The sequence below is a fragment of the Pleurodeles waltl genome, chromosome 7 (genome assembly GCF_031143425.1).
Source record: "Pleurodeles waltl isolate 20211129_DDA chromosome 7, aPleWal1.hap1.20221129, whole genome shotgun sequence".
NCBI lineage: Eukaryota > Metazoa > Chordata > Amphibia > Caudata > Salamandridae > Pleurodeles > Pleurodeles waltl.
In genome coordinates this window covers 1,048,044,847-1,048,070,485 of record NC_090446.1, presented here as the reverse complement: position 1 = coordinate 1,048,070,485, position 25,639 = coordinate 1,048,044,847, and the positions used below count along the sequence as shown (strand labels likewise).

The window sequence follows — 25,639 nt, the reverse complement described above, 5'->3', positions numbered from 1 at the left end:
GGTTGATTTTTTTTTTGGGACAGGCCTTGTCTCCAGTTTGGTGTCCAGGCTGATTACAGCTATGACACCAGGCCTTTTTGGGATCAACGTTTTTACCCTTGTACCCAAAATTGTTTTGTGAAGAGGCTCTGGGCCCACCCTCCTGTGCAGGTTTTTGGGGGCCTGAAGAAGACTCTTTACTATATTTGTTTTTGGATGTCTCAACACTCTTCCCCTGGGGAGGCTTTGTGACCCCTTTCTTTTGGTCACCCCCTGTGGTAGTCTTGGTCACCCTAGTCTTGACCCAATGGTCCGCCTTCTTTCCCAATTCTTGGGGAGAAATTGGTCCTAGGTCTACCAGATGCTGATGCAGTTTATCATTTGAACAATTACTTAACAGGTGTTCTTTCACAAATAAATTGTACAGCCCATCATAATTATTAACACCACTGCCTTGAATCCAACCATCCAGTGTTTTCACTGAGTAGTCCACAAAATCAACCCAGGTCTGGCTCGAGGTTTTTTGAGCCCCCCTGAATCTAATCCTATACTCCTCAGTGGAGAATCCAAAGCCCTCAATCAGGGTTCCCTTCATGAGGTCATAACATTCTGCATCTTTTCCAGAGTGTGAGGAGTCTATCCCTACACTTTCCAGTGAACATTTCCCAAAGGAGAGCACCCAGTGAAATTTGTTCACTTTTCTGGCTACACAAGCCCTCTCAAAAGCTGTGAACCATTTGGTGATGTCATCACCATCTTCATATTTAGTTACAATCCCTTTAGGGATTTTCAACATGTCAGGAGAATCTCTGACCCTAGTTATGTTGCTGCCACCATTGATGGGTCCTAGGCCCATCTCTGGTCTTTCCCAAGCCAATCTTTTGGCCATCCTGGCTAGCTGGATGTCCTCTTCACTGGAGTTATCCTCAGTGATTTCAGAGATGTTGGTCCCTCCTGTGAGGGAAGCAGCATCTCTGACTACTATATTTGGAGACAGGGCTGGAGTAGCCCTGTTCTCCCTAGTTAGGACTGGTAGGTGGGAATTTTCCTCCAAGTCACTATCTTCATCCTCTGTGTTGCCATCCTCAGAGGGGTTGGCCTTTTCAAACTCTGCCAAAAGCTCCTGGAGCTGTAGTTTGGAAGGTCTGGGGCCCATTGTTATTTTCTTTATTTTACAGGGTGACCTTAGCTCCCTCATCTTAAGATGGAGGTAAGGCGTGATGTCGAGTTCCATCACATTCACATCTGTACTAGACATTATGGTTCTAAAAGTTGGAATACTTTTTAAGAATCTAAAACTAGTTCTAGGTTCTAATTCAAACTTTCACAAAACTTTTAAACTCTAAAAGAAATGCTAACAGGGACTAACACAAGGCCCTAGCAGGACTTTTAAGAATTTAGAAAAATTTCAAATTGCAAAAATCAATTTCTAATGACAATTTTTGGATATTTGTCGTGTGATCAGGTATTGGCTGAGTAGTCCAGCAAATGCAAAGTCTTGTACCCCACCGCTGATCCACCAATGTAGGAAGTTGGCTCTGTATGCAATATTTCAAAGTAAGGAATAGTATGCACAGAGTCCAAGGGTTCCCCTTAGAGGTAAGATAGTGGCAAAAAGAGATAATACTAATGCTCTATTTTGTGGTAGTGTGGTCGAGCAGTAGGCTTATGAATGGAGTAGTGTTAAGCATTTGTTGTACATACACACAGTGTAAGGAAATGCCTCCTTGGCATGGTTGCCCCCTGACTTTTTGCCTTTGCTGATGCTATGTTTACAATTGAAAGTGTGCTGTGGCCTGCTAACCAGGCCCCAGCACCAGTGTGCTTTCCCTAACCTGTACTTTTGTATCCACAATTGGCAGACCCTGGCATCCAGATAAGTCCCTTGTAACTGGTACTTCTAGTACCAAGGGCCCTGATGCCAAGGAAGGTCTCTAAGGGCTGCAGCATGTCTTATGCCACCCTGGAGACCTCTCACTCAGCACAGACACACTGCTTGCCAGCTTGTGTGTGCTAGTGAGGACAAAACGAGTAAGTCGACATGGCACTCCCCTCAGGGTGCCATGCCAGCCTCTCACTGCCTATGCAGTATAGGTAAGACACCCCTCTAGCAGGCCTTACAGCCCTAAGGCAGGGTGCACTATACCATAGGTGAGGGTACCAGTGCATGAGCATGGTACCCCTACAGTGTCTAAACAAAACCTTAGACATTGTAAGTGCAGGGTAGCCATAAGAGTATATGGTCTGGGAGTCTGTCAAACACGAACTCCACAGCACCATAATGGCTACACTGAAAACTGGGAAGTTTGGTATCAAACTTCTCAGCACAATAAATGCACACTGATGCCAGTGTACATTTTATTGCAAAATACACCCCAGAGGGCACCTTAGAGGTGCCCCCTGAAACTTAACCGACTGTCTGTGTAGGCTGACTAGTTCCAGCAGCCTGCCACACCAGAGACATGTTGCTGGCCCCATGGGGAGAGTGCCTTTGTCACTCTGAGGCCAGTAACAAAGCCTGCACTGGGTGGAGATGCTAACACCTCCCCCAGGCAGGAGCTGTGACACCTGGCGGTGAGCCTCAAAGGCTCACCCCTTTGTCACAGCCCAGCAGGGCACTCCAGCTTAGTGGAGTTGCCCGCCCCCTCCGGCCACGGCCCCCACTTTTGGCGGCAAGGCTGGAGGGAACAAAGAAAGCAACAAGGAGGAGTCACTGGCCAGTCAGGACAGCCCCTAAGGTGTCCTGAGCTGAAGTGACTCTAACTTTTAGAAATCCTCCATCTTGCAGATGGAGGATTCCCCCAATAGGGTTAGGATTGTGACCCCCTCCCCTTGGGAGGAGGCACAAAGAGGGTGTACCCACCCTCAGGGCTAGTAGCCATTGGCTACTAACCCCCCAGACCTAAACACGCCCTTAAATTTAGTATTTAAGGGCTACCCTGAACCCTAGAAAATTAGATTCCTGCAACTACAAGAAGAAGGACTGCCTAGCTGAAAACCCCTGCAGAGGAAGACCAGAAGACGACAACTGCCTTGGCTCCAGAAACTCACCGGCCTGTCTCCTGCCTTCCAAAGATCCTGCTCCAGCGACGCCTTCCAAAGGGACCAGCGACCTCGACATCCTCTGAGGACTGCCCCTGCTTCAAAAAGACAAGAAACTCCCGAGGACAGCGGACCTGCTCCAAGAAAGGCTGCAACTTTGTTTCCAGCAGCTTTGAAAGAACCCTGCAAGCTCCCCGCAAGAAGCGTGAGACTTGCAACACTGCACCCGGCGACCCCGACTCGGCTGGTGGAGATCCAACACCTCAGGAGGGACCCCAGGACTACTCTGATACTGTGAGTACCAAAACCTGTCCCCCCTGAGCCCCCACAGCGCCGCCTGCAGAGGGAATCCAGAGGCTTCCCCTGACCGCGACTCTTTGAATCCAAAGTCCCGACGCCTGGGAGAGACCCTGCACCCGCAGCCCCCAGGACCTGAAGGACCGGACTTTCACTGGAGGAGTGACCCCCAGGAGTCCCTCTCCCTTGCCCAAGTGGAGGTTTCCCCGAGGAATCCCCCCCTTGCCTGCCTGCAGCGCTGAAGAGATCCCGAGATCTCTCATAGACTAACATTGCGAACTCGACGCCTGTTTCTACACTGCACCCGGCCGCCCCCGCGCTGCTGAGGGTGAAATTTCTGTGTGGACTTGTGTCCCCCCCGGTGCCCTACAAAACCCCCCTGGTCTGCCCTCCGAAGACGCGGGTACTTACCTGCCAGCAGGCCGGAACCGGGGCACCCCCTTCTCTCCATTCTAGCCTATGTGTTTTGGGCACCACTTTGAACTCTGCACCTGACCGGCCCTGAGCTGCTGGTGTGGTGACTTTGGGGTTGCTCTGAACCCCCAACGGTGGGCTACCTTGGACCAAGAACTGAACCCTGTAAGTGTCTTACTTACCTGGTAAAACTAACCAAAACTTACCTCCCCTAGGAACTGTGAAAATTGCACTAAGTGTCCACTTTTAAAACAGCTATTTGTCAATAACTTGAAAAGTATACATGCAATTTTTATGATTTAAAGTTCCTAAAGTACTTACCTGCAATACCTTTCAAATGAGATATTACATGTAGAATTTGAACCTGTGGTTCTTAAAATAAACTAAGAAAAGATATTTTTCTATACAAAAACCTATTGGCTGGATTTGTCTCTGAGTGTGTGTACCTCATTTATTGTCTATGTGTATGTACAACAAATGCTTAACACTACTCCTTGGATAAGCCTACTGCTCGACCACACTACCACAAAATAGAGCATTAGTATTATCTATTTTTACCACTATTTTACCTCTAAGGGGAACCCTTGGACTCTGTGCATGCTATTCCTTACTTTGAAATAGCACATACAGAGCCAACTTCCTACATTGGTGGATCAGCGGTGGGGTACAAGACTTTGCATTTGCTGGACTACTCAGCCAATACCTGATCACACGACAAATTCCAAAATTGTCATTAGAAATTGATTTTTGCAATTTGAAAAGTTTTCTAAATTCTTAAAAGACCTGCTAGGGCCTTGTGTTAGATCCTGTTTAGCATTTCTTTTAGAGTTTAAAAGTTTGTAAAAGTTTGAATTAGATTCTAGAACCAGTTGTAGATTCTTAAAAAGTATTCCAACTTTTAGAAGCAAAATGTCTAGCACAGATGTGACCGTGGTGGAACTCGACACCACACCTTACCTCCATCTTAAGATGAGGGAGCTAAGGTCACTCTGTAAAATAAAGAAAATAACAATGGGCCCCAAACCTACCAAAATACAGCTCCAGGAGCTTTTGGCAGAGTTTGAAAAGGCCAACCCCTCTGAGGGTGGCAACTCAGAGGAAGAGGATAGTGACTTGGAGGACAATTCCCCCCTACCAATCCTATCTAGGGAGAACAGGGTCCCTCAAACCCTGACTCCAAAAATAATAGTCAGAGATGCTGGTTCCCTCACAGGAGAGACCAACACCTCTGAAATCACTGAGGATAGCCCCAGTGAAGAGGACATCCAGTTAGCCAGGATGGCCAAAAGATTGGCTTTGGAAAGACAGATCCTAGCCATAGAGAGGGAAAGACAAGAGATGGGCCTAGGACCCATCAATGGTGGCAGCAACATAAATAGGGTCAGAGATTCTCCTGACATGTTGAAAATCCCTAAAGGGATTGTAACTAAATATGAAGATGGTGATGACATCACCAAATGGTTCACAGCTTTTGAGAGGGCTTGTGTAACCAGAAAAGTGAACAGATCTCACTGGGGTGCTCTCCTTTGGGAAATGTTCACAGGAAAGTGTAGGGATAGACTCCTCACACTCTCTGGACAAGATGCAGAATCTTATGACCTCATGAAGGGTACCCTGATTGAGGGCTTTGGATTCTCCACTGAGGAGTATAGGATTAGATTCAGGGGGGCTCAAAAATCCTCGAGCCAGACCTGGGTTGACTTTGTAGACTACTCAGTGAAAACACTAGATGGTTGGATTCAAGGCAGTGGTGTAAGTAATTATGATGGGCTGTACAATTTATTTGTGAAAGAACACCTGTTAAGTAATTGTTTCAATGATAAACTGCATCAGCATCTGGTAGACCTAGGACCATTTTCTCCCCAAGAATTGGGAAAGAAGGCGGACCATTGGGTCAAGACAAGGGTGTCCAAGACTTCAACAGGGGGTGACCAAAAGAAAGGGGTCACAAAGACTCCCCAGGGGAAGGGTGATGAGACAACCAAAACTAAAAATAGTAAAGAGTCTTCTACAGGCCCCCAAAAACCTGCACAGGAGGGTGGGCCCAGAGCCTCTTCACAAAACAATGGGTACAAGGGTAAAAACTTTGATCCCAAGAAGGCCTGGTGTCATAGCTGTAAACAGCATGGACACCAAACTGGAGACAAGGCCTGTCCCAAGAAAGGTTCCACTCCAAACTCCCATCCAGGTAACACTGGTATGGCTAGTCTCCAAGTGGGATCAACAGTGTGCCCAGAGCAAATCAGGGTCCACACTGAAGCTACTCTAGTTTCTGAGGGTGGGGTGGATTTAGCCACACTAGCTGTCTGGCCGCCTAACATGCAAAAATACAGACAGCAACTCTTAATTAATGGGACTAGAATAGAGGGCCTGAGGGATACAGGTGCCAGTGTCACCATGGTGACAGAGAAACTGGTTTCCCCTGGCCAATACCTGACTGGAAAAACTTACACAGTCACCAACGCTGACAATCAGAGAAAAGTACATCCCATGGCAATGGTTACTTTAGAATGGGGAGGGGTCAATGGCCTGAAACAGGTGGTGGTCTCCTCAAATATCCCAGTGGACTGTCTGCTTGGAAATGACCTGGAGTCCTCAGCATGGGCTGAGGTAGAACTAAAAACCCATGCAGCAATGCTGGGTATCCCTGAACTGGTGTGTTTGAAAACAAGAGCACAATGCAAGGCACAGGGTGAACAAGTAGAGCGGGAGTCTGGAAAAATGGCCCAGCCTACCAAGAGAACAGGAAAGTCAGTTGGGAAACCAACTGCAACACAGCAAAAGAAAGGGAACCTCTCTTCTCAGGAAGAAGTTCTGCCCTCTGAGGGAACTGAGCCTTTGGAGCTCGAACCTTATCAGGTTGAGCTCTTAGGCCCAGGGGGACCCTCAAGGGAGGAGCTGTGTAAGGGACAAGAAACCTGTCCCTCTCTTGAAAGCCTTAGGCAGCAAGCTGCTGAAGAGTCCAAAGGCAAGAAAAATGGAACGCATAGGGTCTATTGGGAAGATGGACTCCTGTACACTGAGGCCAGAGACCCCAAACCTGGTGCCACTAGGAGAGTGGTAGTGCCTCAGCTGTTCAGAGAGTTCATCCTAACATTGGCCCATGACATTCCCCTTGCTGGACATTTGGGACAAACCAAGACGTGGGAGAGGTTAGTCAACCACTTCTACTGGCCCAATATGTCCAACATGCTTAAGGAGTTTTGCCTCTCCTGCCCCACCTGTCAAGCCAGTGGTAAGACAGGTGGGCATCCAAAGGCCCCCCTCATTCCACTTCCAGTGGTGGGGGTTCCCTTTGAAAGAGTGGGTGTGGACATAGTTGGTCCACTAGAACCTCCCACAGCCTCAGGAAATATGTATATCCTGGTAGTAGTGGATCATGCTACCAGGTATCCTGAAGCTATTCCCCTTAGGTCGACTACTGCCCCTGCAGTAGCCAAGGCCCTCATTGGTATCTTTACCAGAGCGGGTTTCCCTAAGGAGGTGGTGTCTGACAGAGGTACCAACTTCATGTCAGCATACCTAAAACACATGTGGAATGAGTGTGGAGTGACTTACAAATTCACTACACCATACCATCCACAAACTAATGGCTTGGTTGAGAGATTCAACAAGACATTAAAAGGCATGATCATGGGGCTCCCAGAAAAACTCAAAAGGAGATGGGATGTCCTCTTGCCATGTCTGCTTTTCGCTTACAGAGAGGTGCCACAGAAGGGAGTAGGATTCTCACCCTTTGAACTTCTGTTTGGTCATCCTGTAAGGGGACCACTTGCTCTTGTTAAAGAAGGCTGGGAGAGACCTCTCCATGAGCCTAAACAAGACATAGTGGACTATGTACTTGGCCTTCGCTCTAGAATGGCAGAGTACATGGAAAAGGCAACCAAAAACCTTGAGGCCAGCCAACAGCTCCAGAAGTTTTGGTATGACCAAAAGGCTGCACTGGTTGAGTTCCAACCAGGGCAGAAAGTCTGGGTTCTGGAGCCTGTGGCTCCCAGAGCACTCCAGGACAAATGGAGTGGGCCTTACCCAGTGCTAGAAAGGAAGAGTCAGGTCACCTACCTGGTGGACCTGGGCACAAGCAGGAGCCCCAAGAGGGTGATCCATGTGAACCGCCTTAAACTCTTCCATGACAGGGCTGATGTGAATCTGTTGATGGTAACAGATGAGGATCAGGAGGCAGAGAGTGAACCTCTCCCTGATCTTCTGTCATCAGACCCAAAAGATGGCACAGTAGATGGAGTGATCTACTCAGACACCCTCTCTGGCCAACAGCAAGCTGATTGTAGGAGAGTCCTACAACAGTTTCCTGAACTCTTCTCCTTAACCCCTGGTCAGACACACCTGTGTACCCATGATGTGGACACAGGAGACAGCATGCCTGTCAAAAACAAAATCTTTAGACAGTCTGACCATGTTAAGGAAAGCATCAAGGTGGAAGTCCACAAGATGCTGGAATTGGGAGTAATTGAGCGCTCTGACAGCCCCTGGGCTAGCCCAGTGGTCTTAGTCCCCAAACCTCACACCAAAGATGGAAAGAAAGAGATGAGGTTTTGTGTGGACTACAGAGGGCTCAATTCTGTCACCAACACAGATGCTCATCCAATTCCAAGAGCTGATGAGCTCATAGACAAATTAGGTGCTGCCAAATTCTTAAGTACCTTTGACTTGACAGCAGGGTACTGGCAAATAAAAATGGCACCTGGAGCAAAAGAGAAAACAGCATTCTCCACACCTGATGGGCATTATCAGTTTACTGTTATGCCCTTTGGTTTAAAGAATGCCCCTGCCACCTTCCAAAGGTTGGTGAATCAAGTCCTTGCTGGCTTGGAGTCCTTTAGCACAGCTTATCTTGATGATATTGCTGTCTTTAGCTCCACCTGGCAGGATCACCTGGTCCACCTGAAGAAGGTTTTGAAGGCTCTGCAATCTGCAGGCCTCTCTATCAAGGCATCCAAATGCCAGATAGGGCAGGGAACTGTGGTTTACCTGGGCCACCTTGTAGGTGGAGGCCAAGTTCAGCCACTCCAACCCAAGATCCAGACTATTCTGGACTGGGTAGCTCCAAAAACCCAGACTCAAGTCAGGGCATTCCTTGGCTTGACTGGGTATTACAGGAGGTTTGTGAAGGGATATGGATCCATTGTGACAGCCCTCACTGAACTCACCTCCAAGAAAATGCCCAAGAAAGTGAACTGGACTGTGGAATGCCAACAGGCCTTTGACACCCTGAAACAAGCAATGTGCTCAGCACCAGTTCTAAAAGCTCCAGATTATTCTAAGCAGTTCATTGTGCAGACTGATGCCTCTGAACATGGGATAGGGGCAGTTTTGTCCCAAACAAATGATGATGGCCTTGACCAGCCTGTTGCTTTCATTAGCAGGAGGTTACTCCCCAGGGAGCAGCGTTGGAGTGCCATTGAGAGGGAGGCCTTTGCTGTGGTTTGGTCCCTGAAGAAGCTGAGACCATACCTCTTTGGGACTCACTTCCTAGTTCAAACTGACCACAGACCTCTCAAATGGCTGATGCAAATGAAAGGTGAAAATCCTAAACTGTTGAGGTGGTCCATCTCCCTACAGGGAATGGACTTTATAGTGGAACACAGACCTGGGACTGCCCATGCCAATGCAGATGGCCTTTCCAGGTTCTTCCACTTAGAAAATGAAGACTCTCTTGGGAAAGGTTAGTCTCATCCTCTTTCGTTTGGGGGGGGGTTGTGTAAGGAAATGCCTCCTTGGCATGGTTGCCCCCTGACTTTTTGCCTTTGCTGATGCTATGTTTACAATTGAAAGTGTGCTGAGGCCTGCTAACCAGGCCCCAGCACCAGTGTTCTTTCCCTAACCTGTACTTTTGTATCCACAATTGGCAGACCCTGGCATCCAGATAAGTCCCTTGTAACTGGTACTTCTAGTACCAAGGGCCCTGATGCCAAGGAAGGTCTCTAAGGGCTGCAGCATGTCTTATGCCACCCTGGAGACCTCTCACTCAGCACAGACACACTGCTTGCCAGCTTGTGTGTGCTAGTGAGGACAAAACGAGTAAGTCGACATGGCACTCCCCTCAGGGTGCCATGCCAGCCTCTCACTGCCTATGCAGTATAGGTAAGACACCCCTCTAGCAGGCCTTACAGCCCTAAGGCAGGGTGCACTATACCATAGGTGAGGGTACCAGTGCATGAGCATGGTACCCCTACAGTGTCTAAACAAAACCTTAGACATTGTAAGTGCAGGGTAGCCATAAGAGTATATGGTCTGGGAGTCTGTCAAACACGAACTCCACAGCACCATAATGGCTACACTGAAAACTGGGAAGTTTGGTATCAAACTTCTCAGCACAATAAATGCACACTGATGCCAGTGTACATTTTATTGTAAAATACACCACAGAGGGCACCTTAGAGGTGCCCCCTGAAACTTAACCGACTGTCTGTGTAGGCTGACTAGTTCCAGCAGCCTGCCACACCAGAGACATGTTGCTGGCCCCATGGGGAGAGTGCCTTTGTCACTCTGAGGCCAGTAACAAAGCCTGCACTGGGTGGAGATGCTAACACCTCCCCCAGGCAGGAGCTGTAACACCTGGCGGTGAGCCTCAAAGGCTCACCCCTTTGTCACAGCCCAGCAGGGCACTCCAGCTGAGTGGAGTTGCCCGCCCCCTCCGGCCACGGCCCCCACTTTTGGCGGCAAGGCTGGAGGGAACAAAGAAAGCAACAAGGAGGAGTCACTGGCCAGTCAGGACAGCCCCTAAGGTGTCCTGAGCTGAAGTGACTCTAACTTTTAGAAATCCTCCATCTTGCAGATGGAGGATTCCCCCAATAGGGTTAGGATTGTGACCCCCTCCCCTTGGGAGGAGACACAAAGAGGGTGTACCCACCCTCAGGGCTAGTAGCCATTGGCTACTAACCCCCCAGACCTAAACACGCCCTTAAATTTAGTATTTAAGGGCTACCCTGAACCCTAGAAAATTAGATTCCTGCAACTACAAGAAGAAGGACTGCCTAGCTGAAAACCCCTGCAGAGGAAGACCAGAAGACGACAACTGCCTTGGCTCCAGAAACTCACCGGCCTGTCTCCTGCCTTCCAAAGATCCTGCTCCAGCGACGCCTTCCAAAGGGACCAGCGACCTCGACATCCTCTGAGGACTGCCCCTGCTTCGAAAAGACAAGAAACTCCCGAGGACAGCGGACCTGCTCCAAGAAAGGCTGCAACTTTGTTTCCAGCAACCTTGAAAGAACCCTGCAAGCTCCCCGCAAGAAGCGTGAGACTTGCAACACTGCACCCGGCGACCCCGACTCGGCTGGTGGAGATCCAACACCTCAGGAGGGACCCCAGGACTACTCTGATACTGTGAGTACCAAAACCTGTCCCCCCTGAGCCCCCACAGCGCCGCCTGCAGAGGGAATCCCGAGGCTTCCCCTGACCGCGACTCTTTGAATCCTAAGTCCCGACACCTGGGAGAGACCCTGCACCCGCAGCCCCCAGGACCTGAAGGACCGGACTTTCACTGGAGAAGTGACCCCCAGGAGTCCCTCTCCCTTACCCAAGTGGAGGTTTCCCCGAGGAATCCCCCTCTTGCCTGCCTGCAGCGCTGAAGAGATCCAGAGATCTCTCATAGACTAACATTGCGAACCCGACGCCTGTTCCTACACTGCACCCGGCCGCCCCCGCGCTGCTGAGGGTGAAATTTCTGTGTGGGCTTGTATCCCCCCCGGTGCCCTACAAAACCCCCCTGGTCTGCCCTCCGAAGACGCGGGTACTTACCTGCAAGCAGACCGGAACCGGGGCACCCCCTTCTCTCCATTCTAGCCTATGTGTTTTGGGCACCACTTTGAACTCTGCACCTGACCGGCCCTGAGCTGCTGGTGTGGTGACTTTGGGGTTGCTCTGAACCCCCAACGGTGGTCTACCTTGGACCAAGAACTGAACCCTGTAAGTGACTTACTTACCTGGTAAAACTAACAGAAACTTACCTCCCCCAGGAACTGTGAAAATTGCACTAAGTGTCCACTTTTAAAACAGCTATTTGTCAATAACTTGAAAAGTATACATGCAATTTTTATGATTTAAAGTTCCTAAAGTACTTACCTGCAATACCTTTCGAATGAGATATTACATGTAGAATTTGAACCTGAGGTTCTTAAAATAAACTAAGAAAAGATATTTTTCTATACAAAAACCTATTGGCTGGATTTGTCTCTGAGTGTGTGTACCTCATTTATTGTCTATGTGTATGTACAACAAATGCTTAACACTACTCCTTGGATAAGCCTACTGCTCGACCACACTACCACAAAATAGAGCATTAGTATTATCTATTTTTACCACTATTTTACCTCTAAGGGGAACCCTTGGACTCTGTGCATGCTATTCCTTACTTTGAAATAGCACATACAGAGCCAACTTCCTACACCAAACTTCCCAGTTTTCAGTGTAGCCATTATGGTGCTGTGGAGTTCGTGCATGACAGACTCCCAGACCATATACTCTTATGGCTACCCTGTACTTACAATGTCTAAGGTTTTGCTTAGACACTGTAGGGGCACAGTGCTCATGCACTGGTGCCCTCACCTATGGTATAGTGCACCCTGCCTTAGGGCTGTAAGGCCTGCTAGAGGGGTGACTTATCTATACTGCATAGGCAGTGTGAGGTTGGCATGGCACCCTGAGGGTAGTGCCATGTCGACTTACTCGTTTTGTCCTCACCAGCACACACAAGCTGGCAAGCAGTGTGTCTGTGCTGAGTGAGGGGTCCCCAGGGTGGCATAAGCTATGCTGCAGCCCTTAGAGACCTTCCCTGGCATCAGGGCCCTTGGTACCAGGGGTATCAGTTACAAGGGACTTACCTGGATGCCAGGGTGTGCCAATTGTGTAAAACAAAAGTACAGGTTAGGGAAAGAACACTGGTGCTGGGGCCTGGTTAGCAGGCCTCAGCACACTTTCAAATCAAAACATAGCATCAGCAAAGGCAAAAAGTCAGGGGGTAACCATGCCAAGGAGGCATTTCCTTACACTAAATATATATAAATATACTTATATTTTTTTGTAAATTGGTTCGGATTAACTTATTGAGTTGTGTGTCTCATTTACTGACTGTGTGCCTATGGTAAAAGTCTAACACTCCTCTCTGATACGCCTAAGGCTGTTCGACCATCCTAGTCCCTAATAGAGCACCTTTGGACTGCTAGAGCAAGCCCTGCCCACTAGTAACTGAACCCCTGGACTGTCTGCACAGTAGAAATTTAGTTATTGCTGCAGAAAAGATCAACTTGCCTCAGTCTCTCTTATTTCTGTTACCCAGGGCATTAATATCAGCTTCTAATACTTCTTAACAGCTGGAGAAATCTGCAATTCAAATCAAAATTAAGCAATGGGCATGGTAGTGGAAAACGGTGAGTTAACAGACTTGTAGTCATTATAAAGGCAATATGTCTTTACTTTCCACATCACACCGTTCGGGTGCCTCCATGTGAGGAAGAACCAAGTATAAAAGGGCAGTGTGCTATTTCAAACAAACTTGAACTCTACTTCCAGAAGGCATATGGCTGTACAAAAAGAAATCAAGCACAAATAGCCAACTTATCTGTGACTGACAAAACAGTGCTCAGGGAAGGTTCCCTTCACACAAGGGGTGCTGTAGAAATCTGAGCTATGTGTCCTGGTAAAGGGGGGAGGGCTCAGCTGTAGACTGCTACCTGCTGAAGTTTGGGCCTTTTTAAAATTAAGGTAATAGGCTGCTTCACTGACAATGCTAAAGCTTTTCTGTCTTTTTAACATGCACCTCTCTCTATGGCTACAATTGGATTCCCAGCTCGACAACAGGGTGATTCTATTAATGATTCAATATTGGAAGGAATTCTTTCCTAATGAAGCCTCTCCAAATGAAAAGAAGAAAATCTAATCCAAAAATAAATTATATTTGAACTCTGAACCGGTCACCTGGGGGATAAAGAAATTCATGGAAGGCCTTGATATAAAGGCAAAGTGTTTAAGTCTTTTCAAAGACAAAAAAGAGTGATTATAGATACACTTTAGAACTATCCAACATAGGTTGTAGATGATTTGCTGACATTTTACCATACGGCAAACAGACACACTCAACACCGGTGTTTGCCCTGCTGTAATTCTGTTTTTTTTTCCAAGGAGAGTCCCACACCGAGCTCACTGGCATTTCACTACCTCTAATGACAGCACTGCTTAATTTGGCACTGCAATGGAGGGAGCGAAACAGCAGTTGGCAAAAAAAGCAGCACAAAGTCTGCATACCGTCGATATTATCCAATCGGAACCTACATAAGATACATACAGCAACAAATATATATATAAAAAGTCTTCACAGACACAATGCAGGTAAACATTTAAAAACATTCAAACTTTTTTTCTTTTAGTAGAGTTTTGGAAAAGGTAGAACAGGTTTTTACATAATGAAGAGCACTGGCATAGAGTGGCAAAGACAGTGTTTTCAATAGATCCAGTTATTACAGAAAAAGTGGTGATAAAAGTGTAAAAGAGCTACACATGTAAAAAATAAAACACAAAATATGACAAAAGCTTTACTGAATCGTATTTTAACTTTTTCTTGAAATATTTTTATTTGATTGGGTGTTTTTATGATTTAGCTCAAATATTCACTTAATGATGCATCTATATCATGTTTCTATCTGTAAGGATTTGATTTCTGTGAATTTGTATTAATCAAAGTAATACTTTACGCTTGGGCTACATATAGGTTGTGTTGCTTTCCTAATCAGAGTAGCAAAAGTTTAATAGATTTGTGAATCATTGACGGAGTTAACCTGAAATAGCCTTTTTAGGCGAGTCTTCTACTACAAATTGAAAGTAAAAAAAGAATAGCTTCTAATCTATTACTTACTTTAGGACTGTCTTCAAGCAAGCACAAGTAACTGATTCAGGAATATCGGGAAAAAGATGTAGACAAAATTGTAACAGGTGCATATCTTCCTTGTCCAAGAGTAATGTGATTAAGTCAGGACACGAGCTGAAAGAAAGAATATCCACTTCAGTTGTGGTTAAGAAAGAATACCCATTTCAGTTGTGGTTAATTCAATGCTAGCATGAAGTTATGAATGCATACTTAAATGGTTAAAACCACAGCCCATTTTATACAGGTTTAAATTATACATTAATGTACTGCAATAGTGCTTCGGAGGTGTGGGATTTTATCAAATACTTTTCAAGGGGATACAATGCTTCAGAAATCTATTTGTCCTTTAAAAACATCGACTTGCTCCTTTTGGTGACATGCAGTGTGTTGCCAAATTATGGCAGCCTCTCTAGTTATGCTCATATTTTACATGGGTTTGGATTCTATTAAGGCTCTAATTCCCACACATTACTGCAAATCTACGCACAGGGTCTGAAAGAAGGTGAAAAGTTGCACTGGCAGAGTTGGAATGCACTGCAAGCTTGTATACATCCATTCACTTGCATGTGGGAGGGTATTCATCAAGTCTTGTTCAATATCTTCCAACACTAGAAAAAGGTGGTATTTATGTGTTGCAAGGGCAGGAGTAGATTGTTTCAAACAGTGGGAAAAGGGGAGTGTAGAAAAAGTGATTTTGCAATGACTCAGGAAATATCTGTATGAACAAATACAACATAAAAGAGGATGCATATTTGTAAAAGACACATCCATCCTAGGGTATCTTAGTGCTAAAATAACAGATGTCTGTTGTTACCCAACTCAATGGTCCTCATTTTATTGAGCTTAGGAAGGATGAAATGCTGAGTGTAGCAGTAGAGATTCGAGCCTGTGACCATATATATCTGCTCATGTGAAAACAGCCTTCACAAGTTTGCTAGGAGTATGTGTAAGGAAATGCCTCCTTGGCATGGTTACCCCCTGACTTTTTGCCTTTGCTGATGCTATGTTTTGAATTGAAAGTGTGCTGAGGCCTGCTAACCAGGCCCCAGCACCAGTGTTCTTTCCCTAACCTGTACTTTTGTATCCACAATTGGCACACCCTGGCATCCAGGTAAGTCCCTTGTAACTGGTACCTCTGGTACTAAGGGCCCTGATGCCAGGGAAGGTCTCTAAGGGCTGCAGCATGACTTATGCCACCCTGGAGACCCCTCACCCAGCACAGACACACTGCTTGCCAGCTTGTGTGTGCTGGTGAGAACAAAATGAGTAAGTCGACATGGCACTCCCCTCAGGGTGCCATGCCAGCCTCTCACTGCCTATGCAAGTATAGATAAGTCACACCTCTAGCAGGTCTTACAGCCCTAAGGCAGGGTGCACTATACCATAGGTGAGGGCACCAGTGCATGAGCACTGTGCCCCTACAGTGTCTAAGCCAAACCTTAGACATTGTAAGTGCAGGGTAGCCATAAGAGTATATGGTCTGGGAGTCTGTTTTACACGAACTCTACAGCACCATAATGGCTACACTGAAAACTGAGAAGTTTGGTATCAAACTTCTCAGCACAATAAATGCACACTGATGCCAGTGTACATTTTATTGTGAAACACACCCCAGAGGGCACCTTAGAGGTGCCCCCTGAAACTGTATCCAACTATTTGTGTAGGCTGACTGGTTCCAGCAGCCTGCCACACTAGAGACATGTTGCTGGCCCCATGGGGAGTGCCTTTGTCACTCTGAGGCCAGTAACAAAGCCTGCACTGGGTGGAGATGCTAACACCTCCCCCAGGCAGGAGCTGTAACACCTGGCGGTGAGCCTCAAACGCTCACCACTTTGTTCCAGCACCGCAGGACACTCCAGCTAGTGGAGTTGCCCGCCCCCTCCGGCCACGGCCCCCACTTTTGGCGGCAAGGCCGGAGGAAATAATGAGAATAACAAGGAGGAGTCACTGGCCAGTCAGGACAGCCCCTAAGGTGTCCTGAGCTGAAGTGACTCAAACTTTTAGAAATCCTTCATCTTGCAGATGGAGGATTCCCCCAATAGGATTAGGGATGTGACCCCCTCCCCTTGGGAGGAGGCACAAAGAGGGTGTACCCACCCTCAGGGCTAGTAGACATTGGCTACTAACCCCCCCAGACCTAAACACGCCCTTAAATTTAGTATTTAAGGGCTTCCCTGAACCTAAGAATTTAGATTCCTGAAACTACAAGAAGAAGAGGACTGCTGAGCTGAAAAACCCCTGCAGAAGAAGAACAGAAGACACCAACTGCTTTGGCCCCAGTCTTACCGGCCTGTCTCCTGCCTTCCAAAGAAACCTGCTCCAGCGACGCTTTCCAAAGGACCAGCGACCTCTGAATCCTCAGAGGACTGCCCTGCTTCAAGAAAGACAAGAAACTCCCGAGGACAGCGGCACTGCTCCAAAAGAACTGCAACTTTGTTACAGAGGAGCAGATTTAAAGACCCCTGCAAATCCCCGCAAGAAGCGTGAGACTTGCAACACTGCACCCGGCGACCCCGACTCGACTGGTGGAGAACCAACACCTCATGGAGGACCCTCCGGCGACTCCGAGACCGTGAGTAACCAAAGTTGTCCCCCCTGAGCCCCCACAGCGACGCCTGCAGAGGGAATCCCGAGGCTCCCCCTGACAGCGACTGCCTGAACCTAAAGTCCCGACGGCTGGAAAAGACCCAGCACCCGCAGCCCCCAGCACCTGAAGGAACGGAACTTCTGTGCAGGAGTGACCCCCAGGAGGCCCTCTCCCTTGCCCAGGTGGTGGCTACCCCTAGGAGCCCCCCCCTTGCCTGCCTGCACCGCTGAAGAGACCCCTTGGTCTCCCATTGAAATCTACAGAGAACCCGACGCTTGTTTACACACTGCACCCGGCCGCCCCCGCGCTGCTGAGGGTGTACTTTTTGTGCTGACTTGTGTCCCCCCAGGTGCCCTACAAAACCCCCCTGGTCTGCCCTCCGAAGACGCGGGTACTTACCTGCTGGCAGACTGGAACCGGGGCACCCCCTTCTCTCCATTGAAGCCTATGTGTTTTGGGCACCTCTTTGACCTCCGCACCTGACCGGCCCTCAGCTGCTGGTGTGGTAACTTTGGGGTTGCTCTGAACCCCCAACGGTGGGCTACCTTGGACCCAAAACTGAGACCTGTAAGTGATTTACTTACCTGCTAAAAATGACAATACTTTACCTCCCCCAGGAACTGTGAAAATTGCACTGTGTCCACTTTTAAAACAGCTATTTGTGTTTTATGTGAAAAGTATATATGCTACTGTAATTGTTCAAAGTTCCTAAAGTACTTACCTGCAATACCTTTCAAATGAGATATTACATGTAGAATTTGAACCTGTGGTTCTTAAAATAAACTAAGAAAATATATTTTTCTATAACAAAACCTATTGGCTGGATTTGTCTCTGAGTGTGTATTCCTCATTTATTGCCTGTGTGTATGTGCAACAAATGCTTAACACTACTCCTTGGATAAGCCTACTGCTCGACCACACTACCACAACATAGAGCATTAGTATTATCTCTTTTTACCACTATCTTACCTCTAAGGGGAACCCTTGGACTCTGTGCATGCTATTCCTTACTTTGAAATAGCACATACAGAGCCAACTTCCTACATTGGTGGATCAGCGGTGGGGTACAAGACTTTGCATTTGCTGGACTACTCAGCCAATACCTGATCACACAACCATTTCCAAAAATAGTCATTAGAAATTGATTTTTTGCAATCTGAAATTTTTCTAAATTCTTTAAAGTCCTGCTAGGGCCTTGTGTTAGTCCCTGTTAGCATTACTTTTAGAGTTTAAAAGTTTGGTAAAAGTTTGAATTAGATTCTAGAACTAGTTTTAGATTCTTAAAAAGTATTCCAACTTTTAGAAGCATAATGTCTAGTACAGAGATGAATGTGGTGGAACTCGACACCACCCCTTACCTCCATCTTAAGATGAGGGAGCTAAGGTCACTCTGTAAATTAAAGAAAATAACAATCGGCCCCAGACCTTCCAAACTACAGCTCCAGGAGCTGTTGGCAGAGTTTGAAAAGGCCAATCCCTCTGAGGATGGCAACACAGAGGATGATGATAGTGACTTGGAGGATGATTCCCCCCTACCAGTCCTATCTAGGGAGGACAGGGCCTCTCAAGCCCTGACTCCAAGCATAATAGTCAGAGATGCTGGCTCCCTCACAGGAGGGACCAACCTCTCTGAAATCACTGAGGATAACTCCAGTGAAGAGGACATCCAGTTAGCCAGGATGGCCAAAAGATTGGCTTTGGAAAGACAGATCCTAGCCATAGAAAGGGAAAGACAAGAGATGGGCCTAGGACCCATCAATGGTGGCAGCAACATAAATAGGGTCAGAGATTCTCCTGACATGTTGAAAATCCCTAAAGGGATTGTAACTAAATATGAAGATGGTGATGACATCACCAAATGGTTCACAGCTTTTGAGAGGGCTTGTGTAACCAGAAAAGTGAACAAATCTCACTGGGGTGCTCTCCTTTGGGAAATGTTCACAGGAAAGTGTAGGGATAGACTCCTCACACTCTCTGGAAAAGATGCAGAATCTTATGACCTCATGAAGGGTACCCTGATTGAGGGCTTTGGATTCTCCACTGAGGAGTATAAGATTAGATTCAGGGGGGCTCAAAAATCCTCGAGCCAGACCTGGGTTGACTTTGTAGACTACTCAGTAAAAACACTAGATGGTTGGATTCAAGGCACTGGTGTAAGTAATTATGATGGGCTGTACAATTTATTTGTGAAAGAACACCTATTAAGTAATTGTTTCAATGACAAACTGCATCAGCATCTGGTAGACCTAGGACCAATTTCTCCCCAAGAATTGGGAAAGAAGGCGGACCATTGGGTCAAGACTAGGGTGTCCAAAACTTCCACAGGGGGTGACCAAAAGAAAGGGGTCACAAAACCTCCCCAGGGGAAGGGTGGTGAGACAGCCAAAAACAAAAATAGTAAAGAGTCTTCTACAGGCCCCCAAAAACCTGCACAGGAGGGTGGGCCCAGAGCCTCTTCACAAAACAATTCTGGGTACAAGGGTAAAAACTTTGATCCCAAAAAGGCCTGGTGTCCAACACCAAACTGGAGTCAAGGCCTGTCCCAAGAAAAGAAAAATACCACTTCAAACTCCACTCCAGCTAACACTGGAATGGCTAGTCTCCAAGTGGGATCAACAGTGTGCCCAGAGCAAATCAGGTGTCACACTGAAGCTACATTAGTCTCTGAGGGTGGGGTGGATTTAGCCACACTGGCTGCCTGGCCCCCTAACATGCAAAAATACAGGCAGCAGCTCTTAATTAATGGGACAAGTGTAGAGGTGCCAGTGTCACTATGGTGACAGAGAAACTGGTTTCCCCTGGCCAATACCTGACTGGACAAACTTATCCAGTCACCAATGCTGACAATCAAACTAAAGTACATCCCATGGCAATGGTAACTTGAGAGTGGGGAGGGGTCAATGGCCTGAAACAGGTGGTGGTCTCCTCAAATATCCCAGTAGACTGTTTGCTTGGAAATGACCTGGAGTCCTCAGCATGGGCAGAGGTAGAACTGAAAACCCATGCAGCCATGCTGGGTATCCCTGAACTGGTGTGTGTCAAGACAAGGGCACAGTGCAAGGCACAGGGTGAAAAAGTAGAGCTGGAGTCTGGAAGAAAGGCCCAGCCTACCAAGAGAAAAGGAAAGTCAGCTGGGAAACCAGCTGCAACACAACAAGAAAAAGAGAGCCTCTCTTCTCAGGAAGAAGTTCTGCCCTCTGAGGGAACTGAGCCTATGGAGCTGGAACCTTACCAGGTTGAGCTCTTAGGCCCAGGGGGACCCTCAAGGGAAGAGTTGTGTAAGGGGCAAGAAACCTGTCCCTCTCTTGAAGGCCTTAGGCAGCAAGCTGCTGAAGAGTCCAAAGGCAAGAAAAATGGAACACATAGGGTCTATTGGGAAGATGGACTCCTGTACACTGAGGCAAGAGATCCCAAACCTGGTGCCACTAGGAGAGTGGTAGTGCCTCAGGGGTTCAGAGAGTTTATTCTGACCTTAGCCCATGATATTCCCCTTGCTGGGCATTTGGGACAAACCAAGACGTGGGAGAGGTTAGCCAACCACTTCTACTGGCCCAACATGTCCCAGAAGGTTAAGGAGTTTTGCATCTCCTGTACCACCTGTCAAGCCAGTGGTAAGACAGGTGGACATCCAAAGGCCCCCCTCATTCCACTTCCAGTAGTGGGGGTCCCCTTTGAAAGAGTGGGTGTGGACATAGTGGGTCCACTTGAACCTCCCACAGCCTCAGGAAATATGTACATCCTAGTAGTAGTGGATCATGCTACTAGGTATCCTGAAGCTATTCCCCTTAGGTCGACTACTGCCCCTGCAGTAGCCAAGGCCCTCATTGGTATCTTTACCAGAGTGGGCTTCCCTAAGGAGGTGGTGTCTGACAGAGGTACCAACTTCATGTCAGCATACCTGAAACACATGTGGAATGAGTGTGGAGTGACTTATAAATTCACTACACCATATCATCCACAAACTAATGGCCTTGTTGAGAGATTCAACAAGACATTAAAGGGCATGATCATGGGGCTCCCAGAAAAACTCAAAAGGAGATGGGATGTCCTCCTGCCATGTCTGCTTTTCGCTTACAGAGAGGTGCCTCAGAAGGGAGTAGGGTTCTCACCCTTTGAACTTCTGTTTGGCCACCCTGTAAGGGGACCACTTGCTCTTGTTAAAGAAGGCTGGGAGAGACCTCTTCATGAGCCTAAACAAGACATAGTGGACTATGTACTTGGCCTTCGCTCAAGAATGGCAGAGTACATGGAAAAGGCAAGTAAAAACCTTGAGGCCAGCCAACAGCTCCAGAAGTTTTGGTATGACCAAAAGGCTGCAATGGTTGAATTTCAACCAGGGCAGAAAGTCTGGGTTTTGGAGCCTGTGGCTCCCAGGGCACTTCAGGACAGATGGAGTGGCCCTTACCCAATCCTGGAAAAGAAGAGTCAGGTCACCTACCTGGTGGACCTAGGCACAAGCAGGAGCCCCAAGAGGGTGATACATGTAAACCGCCTAAAACTCTTCCATGATAGGGCTGATGTGAATCTGTTGATGGTAACAGATGAGGACCAGGAGGCTGAGAGTGAGCCTCTCCCTGATCTCCTCTCATCAGACCCTAAAGATGGCTCAGTGGATGGAGTGATCTATTCAGACACCCTCTCTGGCGAACAGCAATCGGATTGTAGGAAGGTTCTGCAACAGTTTCCTGAACTCTTCTCCTTAACCCCTGGTCAGACACACCTGTGTACCCATGATGTGGACACAGGAGACAGCATGCCTGTCAAAAACAAAATCTTCAGACAGTCTGATCAAGTTAAGGAAAGCATCAAGGTGGAAGTCCACAAGATGCTGGAATTGGGAGTAATTGAGCACTCTGACAGCCCCTGGGCTAGCCCAGTGGTCTTAGTCCCCAAACCTCACACCAAAGATGGAAAGAGAGAGATGAGGTTTTGTGTGGACTACAGAGGTCTTAATTCTGTCACCAAGACAGATGCCCATCCCATTCCTAGAGCTGACGAGCTGATTGACAAATTAGGTGCTGCCAAATTCTTAAGTAACTTTGACTTAACAGCAGGGTACTGGCAAATCAAAATGGCACCTGGAGCAAAAGAGAAAAGGAAAATGTCACTTACCCAGTGTACATCTGTTCGTGGCATTAGTCGCTGCAGATTCACATGCTGTGCATAGTCCGCCGTCTGGTGTTGGGCTCGGAGTGTTACAAGTTGTTTTTCTTCGAAGAAGTCTTTTCGAGTCACGAGACCGAGGGACTCCTCCCACTTCGGTTCCATTGCGCATGGGCGTCGACTCCATCTTAGATTGTTTTCCCCGCAGAGGGTGAGGTAGGAGTTGTGTATGCTAGTAATAGTGCCCATGCAATGGAATGAATACGTATGTACCAAATGAAGGTTAAAGTAATATATTTACAAATGAACAAATGTTGAAGATATACTTCCAAACGGCTACAGGCTCCCGGGGAGGCGGGTGGGCGCATGTGAATCTGCAGCGACTAATGCCACGAACAGATGTACACTGGGTAAGTGACATTTTCCGTTCTGTGGCATGTGTAGCTGCAGATACACATGCTGTGCATAGACTAGTAAGCAGTTATCTCCCCAAAAGCGGTGGTTCAGCCTGTAGGAGTGGAAGTAGTTTGAAATAAAGTTCTTAGTACGGCTTGCCCTACTGTGGCTTGTTGTGCAGATAACACATCTACACAGTAGTGTTTAGTAAATGTATGAGGCGTAGAGCATGTTGCTGCCTTACATATTTCGTTCATTGGAATATTTCCTAGAAAGGCCATAGTAGCACCTTTCTTTCTGGTTGAGTGTGCCTTTGGTGTAATAGGCAGCTCTCTCTTTGCTTTAAGATAGCAGGTTTGGATGCACCTAACTATCCATCTGGCAATACCTTGTTTTGAAATAGGATTTCCTGTATGAGGTTTTTGAAAGGCAATAAATAGTTGTTTTGTCTTTCTAATTACTTTTGTTCTGTCAATGTAGTACATTAGTGCTCTTTTGATGTCTAATGTATGTAGTGCTCTTTCAGCTATTGAATCTGGCTGTGGGAAGAACACTGGTAATTCTACTGTTTGATTTAAGTGGAACGGTGAGATAACCTTTGGTAAGATTTTTGGATTTGTTCTTAGAACTACTTTATTTTTGTGTATTTGAATAAATGGTTCTTGTATGGTAAACGCCTGTATTTCACTTACTCTTCTTAGAGATGTGATGGCAATGAGAAATGCAACTTTCCACGTTAAGTATTGCATTTCACAAGAATGTATGGGTTCGAAAGGTGGACCCATGAGCCTTGTTAAGACAATGTTGAGGTTCCATGAAGGAACAGGTGGTGTCCTTGGTGGTATAATTCTCTTTAGGCCTTCCATAAACGCTTTAATGACAGGTATTCTAAACAGGGAAGTTGAATGAGTAATCTGCAGGTGTAAAGAAATGGCTTCCTGTTGCAGTTACCCCCCACTTTTTGCTTGATACTGATGCTGACTTGACTGAGAAGTGTGCTGGGACCCTGCTAACCAGGCCCCAGCACCAGTGTTCTTTCACCTAAAAAGTACCATTGTTTCCACAATTGGCACAACCCTGACACCTAGGTAAGTCCCTTGTAACTGGTACCCCTGGTACCAAGGGCCCTGATGCCAGGGAAGGTCTCTAAGGGCTGCAGCATGTCTTATGCCACCCTAGGGACCCCTCACTCAGCACAGACACACTGCTTGCCAGCTTGTGTGTGCTTGTGGGGAGAAAATGACTAAGTCGACATGGCACTCCCCTCAGGGTGCCATGCCAACCTCACACTGCCTGTGGCATAGGTAAGTCACCCCTCTAGCAGGCCTTACAGCCCTAAGGCAGGGTGCACTATACCACAGGTGAGGGCATATGTGCATGAGCACTATGCCCCTACAGTGTCTAAGCAAAACCTTAGACATTGTAAGTGCAGGGTAGCCATAAGAATATATGGGCTGGGAGTCTGTCAAAAACGAACTCCACAGCTCCATAATGGCTACACTGAAAACTGGGAAGTTTGGTATCAAACTTCTCAGAATAATAAACCCACACTGATGCCAGTGTTGGATTTATTAAAAAATGCACACAGAGGGCACCTTAGAGATGCCCCCTGTATTTTACCCAATTGTTCAGTGCAGGACTGACTGGTCTCTGCCAGCCTGCTGCTGAGAGACGAGTGTCTGACCTCATGCGGTGAGAGCCTTTGTGCTCTCTGAGGACAGAAACAAAGCCTGCTCTGGGTGGAGGTGCTTCACACCTCCCCCCTGCAGGAACTGTAACACCTAGCAGTGAGCTTCAAAGGCTCAAGCTTCGTGTTACAATGCCCCAGGGCACTCCAGCTAGTGGAGATGCCCGCCTCCAGGACCCAGCCCCCACTTTTGGCGGCAAGTCCAGGAGAGATAATGAGAAAAACAAGGAGGAGTCACTGGCCAGTCAGGACAGCCCCTAAGGTGTCCTGAGCTGAGGTGACTCTGACTTTTAGAAATCCTCCATCTTGCAGATGGAGGATTCCCCCAATAGGGATAGAAATGTGACCCCCTCCCCTTGGGAGGAGGCAAAAAGAGGGTGTACCCACCCTCAGGGCTAGTATCCATTGGCTACTAACCCCCCCAGATCTAAACACGCCCTTAAATTTAGTATTTAAGGGCTCCCCTGAACCTAAGAATTTAGATTCCTGCAACTACAAGAAGAAGGACTGCCTAGCTGAAAACCCCTGCAGAGGAAGACCAGAAGACAACAACTGCCTTGGCTCCAGAAACTCACCGGCCTGTCTCCTGCCTTCCAAAGAACTCTGCTCCAGCGACGCCTTCCAAAGGGACCAGCGACCTCTGAATCCTCTGAGGACTGCCCTGCTTCGACGACGACAAGAAACTCCCGAGGACAGCGGACCTGCTCCAAAAAGACTGCAACTTTATCCAAAGGAGCAGCTTTAAAGAACCCTGCAATCTCCCCGCAAGAAGCGTGAGACTTGCAACACTGCACCCGGCGACCCCGACTCGGCTGGTGGAGAACCAACACCTCAGGGAGGACCCCCGGACTACTCTACGACTGTGAGTACCAAAACCTGTCCCCCCTGAGCCCCCACAGCGCTGCCTGCAGAGGGAATCCCGAGGCTTCCCCTGACCGCGACTCTCTGAAACCTAAGTCCCGACGCCTGGAAAAGACCCTGCACCCGCAGCCCCCAGGACCTGAAGGACCGGACTTTCACTGCAGAAGTGACCCCCAGGAGTCCCTCTCCCTTGCCCAAGTGGAGGTTTCCCCGAGGAAGCCCCCCCTTGCCTGCCTGCAGCGCTGAAGAGATCCCTTGATCTCTCATTGACTTCCATTGCGAACCCGACGCTTGTTCTAACACTGCACCCGGCCGCCCCCGCGCCGCTGAGGGTGAAATTTCTGTGTGGGCTTGTGTCCCCCCCGGTGCCCTATAAAACCCCCCTGGTCTGCCC

The 25,639-nt window shown here is 47.7% G+C and overlaps 1 protein-coding gene across 1 annotated transcript in view; it reads right to left on the bottom strand.

The window, feature by feature from the left end:
* The window catches only part of NOL11 (nucleolar protein 11), a 425,248-nt gene that overhangs the window by 124,122 nt on the left and 275,487 nt on the right, over positions 1 to 25,639 (bottom strand). Inside the window, exon 13 of the mRNA XM_069199905.1 lies at positions 14,600 to 14,725. Coding sequence (XP_069056006.1) covers positions 14,600 to 14,725 — 126 coding nt within the window. The remainder of the gene's footprint in view (positions 1 to 14,599; positions 14,726 to 25,639) is intronic.